This window comes from Trematomus bernacchii, unplaced genomic scaffold (assembly GCF_902827165.1).
Source record: "Trematomus bernacchii unplaced genomic scaffold, fTreBer1.1, whole genome shotgun sequence".
Lineage (NCBI taxonomy): Eukaryota > Metazoa > Chordata > Actinopteri > Perciformes > Nototheniidae > Trematomus > Trematomus bernacchii.
The window spans coordinates 210,553-224,290 of record NW_022987699.1 but is presented as its reverse complement, the minus strand read 5'-3'; the positions used below and the strand labels follow the sequence as shown (position 1 = coordinate 224,290).

Here is a 13,738-nt window from a genome sequence, read left to right as displayed (position 1 = left end):
ACAGAATATAATGTAATATTTGTTACAGGTTTTTTTAGGTTTGGGATTAAACATTTGAGGATGAATATAACTAGGTAGTTACCTAACCTATGCAAGTAGTATGGTTGCCTAAACATAACACATATATGGATATTTCACATGAAAAGCTTTTAAAATGAAGATACAAAGTTTTTACAGGGCAGAGGAGTACATTTTCCATTATATCAAAATGTGTTTGCAAGCCAAAGCGTGTTTGAAGAAGTGGAAAAAGAACATCACCCTAGCAGCCTGAGCTTCATGAGATTCCAGGTTTGTGGCTACGCTGGTTTCATGTCACTCCGATGTGTTTGTACCTGCTGATCTGAAAGGTTTTGTCAGTCAGCACCATCTAGTGGAGACCTAGTAGAACTTCATCACCTCCATCACCTCTCACCTTGACTGGTTCTTCTTCCCGTTGGACCTGTTCTCACGTCACTCTGATGTGTTTTTATACTCTGAAGTTATGAGGGAGTGACGGCGTCCTCAGATCAGATGCAGACAGACACAGGACTGAAGAGGAAGAGATGAGCAGAGTCTCCTCCACACACGCAGGCGTTTACATTGACCTGAAGGGAATTCAGCAGGTGAGAATATCATTTAGATACTTTTGTAAGTTTGTAAGTTTGTTAGGTCCATTATTATGCATTTGGGGATAGATACAACCAATAAGTTACTTGACCTAATTAAACTTAATCTGTAAATGTTTGATCATCAGGATCACTCTGATCACATCGTGCTAACTGGTCAGAACAAATGTTTCTTGGTGCTGATTCTATAAATCTATTCCAAAGTAGAGAATTATTCTCAGAATTAAAGACGAATGATTTTAGAAAGACTTCCTTGTAAAGGCGACAGTTCTTGGCAGCAGTTTGATTTGAATCTGAGTTCATATTTTCAGTGAAAAAAGCAGGGAGTGTCTGATGCGGTCTAAAAACTCAGATCAACATGACTGACATGTTTGTTTGATTTTTAATGTTTTAACATTGAAACATAGCAGACGTGATATAATACCTGTGTGTAAAGGGCCTTTATGTCTTATTATTTATGTCTTTGTATTTAAAACTGTTTGACTTTGCTGATGGGATGTTTGTGATAACATGAGATATGTTAGTGGAGGGGTCCGTCGTTCTGTTCTATTATCAGCGTCTGAACTGCAGCCGTGACTTAAAATGACGGCAGCACAGATCCAGGTTTTCTGTACCTGTCCAAGTCAGAAAGAACAGACCAATCAGAATCCAGTACGTAACTTAGCAATGCAGCAAATACAGTGTTGTTCCTCTCATGCAGGCACATCATGTAAAATATACCTGCTTGTTTCTGAAGTCACAGTCGGCTGAGTCAAAAGTAGATTTTTGATGTTGGTTTTGTTAGAAATTAAAATCAATGTTAAACAGCATAATTCAGTCTAAAACATATCGTCAGTTTAAAGCTGTTTTATTGTGGAAAAGCCCGGAAGTTCTCAGGAAATCAATGCCAAGCTTTTATTCTGAAAAATCCTTTATCCGGTTAGCTTGTGACTAATGTTGCGTTTTCTGAATGTAAAGTGAAAATGACTTGGAGTGTTACACACCAAATCGTACGGACTTTAACACTACATCGATAGACGTTAAGATATTATTACTGCTGAATATTAAATGGTCTAGTTGATCGTAGTGTTTACAGATACGTGAGAAGCTATGACGTCAGAGGGAATTTCCGTAAAATAAGAACTGCCGGAGCGGAACCACTAGGACTTCTAAACTAAGTATTACAGCTGTTTATAAGGTATTAAATAGAAAGTCATGACAGAGATAATGAGGAGAAAATGCTTAAGGAAGTAGGCAGAGAATATCAATGTCGAAATCATCTGTGCTCTCGCGATATCGAACCGGCAAATGAGTAGGGGGCCACCCACTATTTGCACAGCGGGAGACGACGAGACATGGATAAAAACAGCGGACAGAGGACCGCTCGCCCCTTTTCTTCGCTGCAGCCTCCCTGAAGACAACGCCGGCTTTGTCTCTCCATTACCCATGCTTGTTATTCAACCACGTTACTTAATTAAACTACCCATTTGAACCTTTTCAGAGACTCCATTAGTCTCGTTATTTTAAGTTTCTTTCCTGGGAGCGAGAAGATCACGATTTATCAACATTGGTTTCCTTTGAAATTGAGTCCCATCGACATTAGTCCCAATCTGTATTGCCATTTGATGCGTTGCTCTTTGAGAATTTAACTGATCATTTTTTATCAACAATATTTACATTTATTAACAATGTGCATCTCGGCCTAAAAATAAATAAACTTCTCATTCTGTATTTAGTACTTTAAAAAAGTTTGGGATGTTTGAAGTGAACGTACCTGCAGGAGTCTTGCTGTTCTTAGTTTGTCTCTTTATAGTTTGTTTGATTTATTGTACATTTTTTAGTCACTTTAGATAAAAAGCGTCGGCTAAATGTAATATAATGTGTCCGATCAGGCACACGTGCACGTGATCCACGCTGCTTCATCATGTGTTAGTGCTGAGCTTTATTTCATTAGAGGGTCCGTTAGCACCACCTAGTGGACAGCTGGTAGAACTACATCACCTCTCTCACTGACTGGCTTTCTGACTGACGAGGAAGAGTTTACTCCTCATGTGAAGCTGTCTCAATTGACCTGAAGGGAATTCAGCAGGTGATTATATGATCGAAATGCTTTTTTATTTGAGATTATAATTCCAACCAAGAAGTAACCTAACCTGACAAAGTATTTTTGTTTCTTAAAACTCAGTTCCTCAGGTGAGAATCCTACCAGATGAACCTGTAGGTGTTTTGATCATCAGGGTAAATTTGATCAAATTGTTCTGTATCACCGTTTAAATGGACAGGACTAATGTTTCCTGATGCTGATTCTATAAATCTATTCTGAAGTATTTTGGACAACGTCCCTCGGACTTAAAGAAGAATGATTTTAGAAAGACTTCCTTGTAATGGTGCCAGCAGCTTTTGGCAGCAGTTTGTTGTAATCTGAGATATCATCAGCAGTGAGACATGCAGGCAGTGACTGATCCGGTCCAACAGCTCCGATCAACGTGACTGACGTGTTTTAAACAAAAAAAAGTTCAACATAGCAGAGTAAACAGCAGATGTGATACAACACCTTTGTGGTCTCCTCACATTCACTGTGTGTTTAGGGTCTTCATGTCTTTACTGATACTGCAGTCAGAGACGCTCCAGTGGAGTCTCATGTTAGCTGGACTTTGTATCTGAAACGGTTTGATGGAGCGTTGAGTTTTCTGATGGGATGTTTGTGATAGCATGAGATATGTTAGTGGAGGGCTCCGTCTTCTGTTCTAGTATCAGCGTCTGAACTGCAGCATCGTAACTTCAAATGACAGCAGCACTGATCCAGGTTTTCAGTAACTGTCCAGGTCTGTTTAAATTGTATTTCCCATCAACCAGTCTCTAAATACAGCCAGAGCCCATTCCCTTTAAACACTAGTGTTCTTCTTCTCTGTTTATTTACTTTAAAATATCATATTCACAAAGTATTCCATGGTGTTTTCTGACAGTTCTAATGTCTTTAAACTAAGTTAAACTGACTGAACAGCTGATAGAAAGGGACACCTACTGGTTAAAGCACGTTATTGCATTTTATAATTGTATTATTAGATATTAATAGGAGGATGTGCAAAACAGACAAACTAATAAGGCTTTATTTAAACATTAAAGAATACTTTAGGTTAAGGTCTTCTTTTGAATAAGAAAAAAGCTTTGGGGGTATAGAAGATGAATATGGAGGGATGAAACCCTCTTTGATGGTCACACATGCAGAGCACACAGCACACACAGTGACATTTGTATCTACAGATAAATATTAAGCCTGACAAAGTACTTAACGTCTAATATATTGCTTTCCTGCAATGTTAACTATGTTTAAGCACTTATTTTAACTGATATTATACATATGTATTATACTCTTATAAGATGTATGTAGATAGTATAAGAAATGTGCAGAATATGACAATGTAATGGTGGAGGTACACACATATTGATAGATGTCTTGTAATGCACAGTTGAGGAACCTGCAACCCGTAGTTGTGTATAATATGATATGTCAATAAACCTTAGAAAATCTTGAAATCTTGAAAGGGATGTGCAAAATAGTCATTATATACTGTACAGTCTTTAATTAACTATTAGTAGAGAATAACGACGACTAAAGAATATACTTTATAGGGATCCTATTAATATCCAATAATGCAATTATAAAATGCAATAACGTGCTTTAACCAGTAGGTGTCCTTTTCTATCAGCTGTGCACCGTTATGGCGTAAATACAGCCTATCTACCAATTGGATCAAATATAAAAGTCAGCCGAATTAGTGTTGACACTGCAAGGAGACGTATTGTGTGAAAAGAAATGTAAGATGTTGTTTAATTGCTTATATATTTAAGATCCACGTCAAGTTTGCAGTTTTGGCGGCAGTTCCTGTTTGTCTAGAAGTGTTCTCTTCAGGGCTCTATACATAGAGTTAACTACGGCAGATATGTCATATTTAATGCAGATGAAACGTGTATTACAATGCCGTTATGTGATGACTTTCAAAGAGAAAAGCAAGCACACTCGGAATAATGTATTATTTAATTGTTTTATACAGTCTATGGTTGCTACAGAGGATTGTGGGTAATGTAATGTCTTCGGCCATCCGAAACTCATACAAAACGACTTGTTTCTCAGAATTGAAGGGGAAAACGTGACAAAAGCATTGAACACACACTAAAACCTATCAATGTCGTTTAATTAACAAGGATAATCTGGTGTTTTTGAGTTGATGAGTAGTGGAGATATCACTGTCAAATCAATCGACAGTAAGGGGAATACTTACTTCCGGGTGTACAATTCTCCGTTATCCAATGGGAATGGACACTCACATTGCCTTTAACAGCCTCCGACACAAACGAATGCCGTGCTTCCATGAGCGTCAAATCCCGCCGCAGATGGGAATACATTGCAATCAGTTGAAAGCTATTTGCGTCTGTTTATGAAGCTGAAGGAGCCTAGGAGCGTCACAACTGCACGCCTCGGGACCCTGACCAAGCGTCGCTCCTGGACGTTTATGGAGTGAGAGTGTGTTGGTTGGGGTCCCTGCATCCTGTCCAAGACTCCAGAATACCAGGATGTTCAACTGCAGCTGGTTGCATTTGTAGTTTGTAAACCAGCATGCTTTTCTGGCTATTCTGACCCACAATCCTTTGCAGTGGATAAAAAAGAGGGTAAAGGTGCAATGTTATGAAGAAGTAGTATGTCCCAATTGAATGCCTATTGTATGCAAGAGAACACACTTTGTAACTGCAGTGGCAGAACTTATGAAGAGGAAAAAAAAAAGTATATCATTTCCTAACCCTAACCCTAACCTTCACAGTAAATATGCCACTCGTCCATTAACTTCTTTCATTCATGATAGTGCTGATAAACACACTTCAGACTCCCTTCTTGTCCCTTCTTGTTCATTCCCAGATCCAGTGTGTGATAGAGAGGAAGGAGCAGTAATGAGCATGTTGTTGTGTTTGTTGCAGGTACGACTGATATGAGTCAGTGTGTGGACCAAGAGGAGGGAGTCCCTCCCTCCGTGAAGAGACCTGGAAATGAACCTGGAACAAATGTAAAGACTCTCATCAAGAAGTTTGAACCTGCTGGCGTCACTGATGGACACCACTCTGAACAAAAGTAATGTTATTGTTAGTAATTGTTGATTGGAATTAAAATGAGGATATTCATCATAATCAGCCAACACATTCTCACTCCCAACTCGGCCTATGTTGGCGTTATGTCAGGGTCTCTGTCGTCACTTAGCATCGAGTTTCAACTTTCGGGAATGTCCATAGACTTCTATAGAGCTCCCTAAACGTATGTAGCAGACGACTTGGGATCGCGAGCGAATGCTCGCACGGGGAGGCCCTTTAGCGTCAAGATTCAACATTATCAGGGATGTCCATAGACTTCTATAGACAGGGGTGCACACAACTTTCTCAGTGAGGTACTCAGATGAGTACCTGGGGCCGTTCTCATTTCATCAAATTCCCCTCCTCGACTCCTATCCTCGAGACTTAGTCCCGCCCACAGGAGATGCGAGCGGAGGAGCCGAGGAGGGGAACCGAGGAGAGAGGAGGGGAAGCAGCAGGCGGTTAGAGAAATGAGAACTCCTCTCCTCTGAGCGGTCATTTTAAAGAGACGTCCATTAATGATGACAGGAGGCACAGCAGCCCTCTGTCTGATGGACAGATGTGTTCATGACGACTTATATATTTACTTTTAATTCATTCACAGTGCGGTATAATGAGACAATAACAGGCTACAGAACACACACAACACACACACACACACACACACACACACACACACACACACACACACACACACACACACACACACACACACACACACACACACACACACACACACACACACACACACACATATATATATATATTTATATAAATATATACAATTTCAGAATCAAACAGAGCACTCTCATAATAACGTAGCACTATCAGAGACTGGATATATCCCCCCCCCCCCCCCCCCCTCCCCTCTCTGGTCGCTACAATGAGGGAAATAAATGCCGGGCCAAAAGTTTTATTTACAAGTATTACAAGTAAGCAGAGGACACCAAACCAACTGAGACCTGTCTGTCCGCTGCATCTACGCACACACTGTACCACACACACCTACACCACACACACGCACCTACAGCTCCTAAAGCATAATCAGGCTACAGCCGTTGTGTATTTTATTATGTGAAGCACTAAATGGTTTTAGAAAAATATCGACTCTTTGTTTGTAGATATCTACTAAACTAAAGCAAATAAAGAGAGTAGGCCTGTTATACTGAGTGATTTATATTTTACACACTGCTCTGCTTTCTGCACGGACCTCACAGCTGTTCTCTCTGTAAACATCGTGTTGCGATGAAAGCAGTTACTAAAATAATATCCAGGGGATGCATGCAGAGCTGTCATTGGCTGAGATAAGTCCGGCCGTGCGTCTCGACTCTTTGAAACATCTCTGTTCCCGGAAATGCATCCACGAAGGAGCCGTGGAGGACCCATCAGTGTATCCTCGGTTATAGCTCCTCCAGAGAGCCTCCTCGACGCTCGATGCTCGGTCCTCGATGTGCATTTAGAGAAATGAGATGTCCTTCAACATGGCGCGCTAAAATTCATTTCCGGGTCACTACCGGAGGACCGAGGAGTCGAGGAGTCGAGGAGGGGGATTTGATGAAATGAGAAGTTTGGTACTCCAACTTCTGGCTCCCCTCAAAGTTCCCATGAAGCCCTCTATATCGCGATTGTCAACGGGGGGGTGGTGGTGGTAGTGGAGTACAGCGCTTCGCGATTGTCAACGGGGGGGGGTAGTGGAGTTAAGCGCTTCGCAATTGTCAACGGGGGGGGGGGGGGGGGGTTGTTAGTGGAGTACAGAGCTTCGTGACCGCAGAGCGTGTGGACGTTGTGAACAGCTGTTTTAGCGCAGGGCTGCTGTACAGACCGACGTTAACAGCAGCCCTGTCTGTGCACACGGAGACCGACTCTGTCGTCCGGTGATCTAGCCGCCTTCTGGAAGAGCTTCACAAGTACGTCGGTACGCAAATGCGCTTTGTGACACAAGTGACGGTACGCATTTCAGATTGTTGCCGCGCATGCGTACCTGCGTACCAGTTATGTGCACTATGTGTCTATAGAGCTGCCTAAACTTATGCAGTAGACGACTTGAGATCACGAGTGAATGCTCCCCGCTGCGTTGAAATTCAACGACCGCGGCCCGTTCTCTGCTGAAGCATACGATGCGAGACTGCGGGGTGTATTAAAAACATTATAGTTCTCAAATGGGGGTACGCGGACCCCTAGGGGTACGTTGGAGTACTGCAGGGGGTACGTGTGATTTTTTTTATAAATGAAAAAATACAACATAAGTAATGCATTTAAACAAACTACTAATAGTAGATTAACTACTTTATTCAAAGGTTTACAGTAATTCTGTATGATAAAATGGGAAAAAGAAACAGGGTGCTTTCTTTTCCTCTCCCTCTCCTGACAGCCCGTCAGTCTCGTGCAGCTCGCTGAACCTGTAATAAGTGACCTGACAGTAAAGAATAAATATATTTCTTAGTTTAGCTAGTTCCAGATAAACTAGCTAAGTGTGTTATGCTGCGTTCACACCGGACGCGATGCAAATATTTGCTTCGCTCTAATCGCTCCTATCGCATCGCTCTAAACACTTGAGTTTCACCGCGGCTGTCAGCTGTGTTTACTCGCATCATTCAAACAAGACGCGCTGTCTAGGGGGCTACAACTACAACAAAATGAACATATTTTACCGTGATGTAATTGTAATACACATTTCAAAATGATGCCGAAGTAACAACATACTCATACCGGTTAGCAAAAACCATAAATGAAAGGTCCCATGTCATGGCCATTTCTACTGATCATAATTCCATTGTTGAGGTATACTAGAATAGATTTATACTGTGCAATTTTCCAAACTCACATTGGTTTCTTATACAGCCTCTCTGTAAAGTATGTGTATTCACTCTCTGTCCTAAACGGCTTGATGGATCTCCGGCCCCCCACCCCCTCCCTGCGAGCCCAGTGTGCTCTGATTGGTCGGGACGTTGCGAGCTCGAGCTGCTGCGAGGAGCGGACAGATTTCCGGGTCGGCGATACAGCGGGACAGCGCGAAACTCATCCTGAGCACACACAAACACTCACAGCCGAAGTAAAAACAATAAGTGTGGCTTGATATTGAGTAAGAAAAAGGTTTATAAACGCTGTGAGAATGGGTCTGCGGAGAGCATTTCTCCACCATCCCAACTCGTCTATTACCAACCAGGTAGCTCTATGCAAGTCAATGGGACTCCCTGTTAGTTGAAAATGTACGCTAAAGGTCCTGGTGTGTGAGGAGCTCCACGGATTGGTCCATTTTGGTTCCGGGAACCGCATGACGTCATGCGGTTCCCGGAAGAAACAAATGGAAAAAGAGAAATGTCCAACGAGGCGTTGTGGGGCAGCATAGACAGGTATTTTCTGTGTTAGAGTGTTACTCGCTACAGGGTTTGTGACTCTGCAGACCGTTCACATGCAGAAAAACCTTCATAACACACAAGGGGACGGGTAATAACCGGAAAAGCATGACATGGGTCCTTTAATGCTTTGACAAGTCTGCAGACAAGAGGGCAGGCGAAAAACCTTTTAAAATGCGTGTTTTCTGAATGGAGATCGGATCGATCAAGCTAAGCTAACGTCCGTCCACACTCACAACAACGGCCTACAGACATAAATAAACCAGCGACTGTATTCGCCATGACACAGAAAGTCTGTGGTTTGTTCTTCTTTAACTTCTGTATAGTTTCTGAACAGATATGAGGAGCTGTGAGCTCTGTGTGCTAACTGCTAACTGCTAACAGCTAACGGCTGATGTTTTCTGGTTGAATTTTACTGGGCAAGGTCACTGCAGTCAAGATGGCGCCTGTGTCGGCTCGCCGCTCGCTTAGCTCTCTACCTTTAGCTGTCCTGTTTTTGTTTTATGTTTGTCAGAATGTCTCTGCTCTGCTCGTTTATGATCGCCAAGCTCTCCTCCACCTCAGACCCTCACTGGAGTTGATATTGCTGCCCAAACCTACATCTGGCAACCATAAATCGTCCCCCCCCCCCTCTACTGTCGGATATCCCCACTTACCTACGCGGGTCACACTGCATCCTGCCTCGCCGTCCACTGGTCCATCTTAAGGCATACCTGACGGCTTCTTCTGTGAATTATCCACGCCTCGGATGTCATGGCCCTCCCGCTGCACGCCAAGTGAGGGATCGGTGGATTCGCCCCGTTTTTCCGGAGCTCCGGACTCTGAGGGGCCCGCTGGCAGCTCCTCCTGCCCGACTGACTGCTCCCGGCCCGCGCGGCGTTCAACACGCACATCTTCGTCAGCTGAGACGCACTACACCTTCGGCAAGCCCGGAGCGAAAACTTTGCATGGCTTTGCTAAATGCTAGGTTTATACAGATGGAGCGTCTTATTTTGGACAGTTTAAAATGCGAGGGTCGTGATCGGTTCGTGCACGTTCCGTGATGGCCGGCCGGCCCCCAGTCTGACTTGATACCGCCCCCGTGATAAATACATTTAATTATTGTGAAGCCAGCTGCAATGGATCAATGATCCACCAGGGGGTGCAGTGGGGTTCCACACTGGAGTCATGTGAAATCAACTTATTTGTTGTTAAGATCCATATGTCACGGATAGGATCATAGTCTGTGCTAAATAAGACATGTAATCATTTACAAAACATCACCATGTTGTTATTTAACAACATAATGTTGTTTAGTCGAAATAAACGAACGAGCCGGCTCTCCCGATTTTTAATCCTAATTTAATCATCATCATTGATGTTTATGTTCGCCGAATTGACATGAAATCACTGACAAATATGAATATTCTGTATTCAACTTCATTGAAACGATCAGGATGGGTGTTATTTTTCCTCACAATGACCAAGTCGCTGCAAATGATCCCGTGTATTACATGGCCACATTCTCAACAAAGTAACGTAACGAAACATTCTGTATTCCTTGCTTATATTAGAGTATTCGATGTTCTCGCGCCCAGGAGAGGAGCTTTAAATGAAGAGACTAATGGAGTCTCTGAAAAGGTTCAAATGGGTAGTTTAATTAAGTAACGTGGTTGAAGAACAAGCATGGGTAATGGAGAGACAAAGCCGGTGATGTCTTCAGGGTGGGCTGCACCGAAGGAAAGGGGCTGAGTTATCTTCCGTCCTGTCTTTTTATCCACGTCTCGTTGTCCCCCGCTGTGAAGATAGTGGGACCGCCCTTCTCATCTTGTGGGTTCGATATCGCGAGAGCACAGATGATTTCGACATTGGTATTCTCTGCCTATTTCCTTAAGCATTCTCTCCTCCTTATCTCTGTCATGACTTTCTATTTAATACCTTATAAACAGCTGTAATCGTTAGTTTAGAAGTCCTAGAAACACTTTTACGACACAGTTCTCATTTACGGTAGCTCCCTCTGACGTCATAGCTACTCACGTAATGTGTAAACACTCCATGATCAACTGTTCCTTCATTTAATATTCAGCAGTAATAATATCTTAACGTCTATCGATGTAGTGTTAAAGTCCGTACGATTTGGTGTGTAACACTCCAAGTCATTTTCATTTTACATTCAGAAAACGTAATATTTAGTCACATGCTAACCGGATAAAGGATTTTCAGAATAAAAGCTTGGCATTGATTTCCTGAGAACTTCCGGGTTTTTTCCACAATAAAACAGCTTTAAACTGACGATATATTTTAGACTGAATTATGCTGTTTAACATTGATTTTAATTTCTAACAATCCCTCCTTTCACACCTTTTAAGGTGTGAACACAATACTAAAAGTAATGAGTTCTTCATCTGACTGCTTTTAAACTGACGGTATGTTTTAGACTAAATCATGCCATAAAACATTGATTTTAATTTCTAACAATCCCTCCTTTCACACCTTTTAAGGTGTGAACACAATACTGAAATCAATGAGTTCTTCATCTGAACTTTGCATAGTACATAACTCATATCAAAAACATACTATCAAAATGGAATGGTTCAAATAACCGTCATCAAAAATACAAACAATACATTGGTTGGTCTTCTGGTGTAAAAGTTTTCCCTTGTGCATAACTTTTAGTTTTAACATTCAATATCACTTTTTAAAATAGCAGCAACTTGTGGTATTAGAACATTTCTTACTCCCTCCTTTCACAGAAACCGTTCCCATACCACATTCAGTGTTAAGGCACTTGTTTTACAAAGTATAAAAACATACTATTTAAAAATCGCATCACTAATAACAGTATAAAACATAAAAGTTAGAAACCTTTTTGGAATAGTGCAAAGTAATACCACTTTGTAGCTGGTTCTTCATTCTAATGATTTCATCATTTGAAATATCACATGATTTGGACATTCTTTGAACAATCTCATCATTTATCATCCATATCATTTAACATCATTTACACACTGTCTTCATTTTCATCAATATCTGTATATGGGTTGAGTCGTCTTGTTCTGCTAGCAATTGAAACTGTTCCCTTATGAGAAATGTACCCTCCCCCCTTTCATACTTTTTAAAGTATGAAAGTAATATGTTCTCTAGAAAAGGCCGTGGTGATCAATCGGTATGTTAGGGTGCGGGTACATGGAATGCAACTCCAACATCTAGCACTCCCCTGGGCACCCCTATGCTATCCTTGTACACTGTGGAGCCTAAACTCCCTCCTTTGACTGGTCTCTTAGCCCTACTGTTTTTTTTTGTTTTTTTTGTTTCGCCATGTTGATTAACTGCCCCACTGTCATTGGTACTGCATATATAAAACATCAAGTGCACAGGTCCCAGTCTAATCCTGTAGCAAGACTGCATACAAGGTTTTAGTTCCATGATACCATCAAACATCTACTATGGGATACGGCATTTCAGACAGTCATTTCTGGGAGAAGATTTTGGTCAGTTACAACAATTGGAGAATTTCATCACTTATGGTTCCTACTTCATTACCTTTGGGTGGTCTGTTCTAATGCAGTGATAAAGTTCCTTAAATGGTGTGAAAACCGGTGGAATATCAATAACTCATTATACTAATTTATCTTCAATTCTAGTCTACTTAAAGAACTATGCTAACCCCTTTAACAGTGTGTGGAACCTTGGGCGTCCGAGCATGTAACAGTTACTCCCTCCTTTAGCAAGGATTTTTAAAAACAGTAGTTATTTCATCAATGGTTTGTAGTTCAATTTAGGAATTTTCACTTATGGCGGATATGTTTCTACTTTAAATAACATCTCTAAATTTCAGGTCATCCCTGATTAAATGGATGACCATCAGGAGGTGGTGGCGCTTGTCTTTTAAACTCATAATTTGGTGCCGTGCGCTCTCTGTGAAGCTACAAGTAAGATTTAAAACAACTGCTGGGTGGGTTGAGTGACCCCTTCTCTCTAAACGATATGGGTTGTCAAAAATATGCATCATTGCAATGAGTGATCCAAGGCCCCGCATGTATTACTCCCAATTATATTGCTTTTTCCAAAATTAAATTTGCAATCGCTCTTTGCCCAGTGTCCTTTAAAACTCTACATCTTGGACAAACAAATGTTATTTCCACCTTAACAGTTCTCCTATGGTAATAACTATGCCACAATGGCGAAAACAATACTTTAGATTGGGATACTAGATTTGGCTTGGTATTAGCTCTCCCTTTAACATTGTCCAACTAACACAGATTTGTCTGCTCTTATAGAGTGGTCACTAAAACTATCCCTTTAGCTGTAGATCAATATTGTAACACATTAGATCTCTACCAAATTCACCCATGAATAAAATCTCTTAGGGAATAATTTGTTTCCATGATGGAAAGATTGAAAAAGATGTTCTACTCTGTACTCCTAAGTCCCAAAACACTCACTGCTTATAGTGTAGTGTGGTGAATATTTCCATCATGTCTACCCCTTTATCTCACAGTATCCTCAGTGTGTTTTAGGATTATTTCCTCATTTTACTTTAACAGTTTCCTCTTTATTACTATTTTAATTTACCAATTTATTAATTCATGGCTAATAAATCTTTTAAATCAAATTATCCCGCTTATTACATGGCCACATTCTCAACAAAGTAACGACATGACTCCCAATATTAATTAAAATGCTTTTATGGATTTA

At 41.2% G+C, this 13,738-nt stretch overlaps 1 protein-coding gene across 1 annotated transcript in view; it reads left to right on the top strand.

Annotated features, from left to right (window-relative positions):
- Window positions 1–502: 502 nt before the first annotated feature.
- Window positions 503–13,738, top strand: part of LOC117490057 (NACHT, LRR and PYD domains-containing protein 9-like) — a 38,344-nt gene continuing 25,108 nt past the window's right edge. The window contains 2 exon segments of the mRNA XM_034139648.1: window positions 503–602; window positions 5,559–5,709. Coding sequence (XP_033995539.1) covers window positions 5,570–5,709 — 140 coding nt within the window. The 5' untranslated portion in view covers window positions 503–602; window positions 5,559–5,569.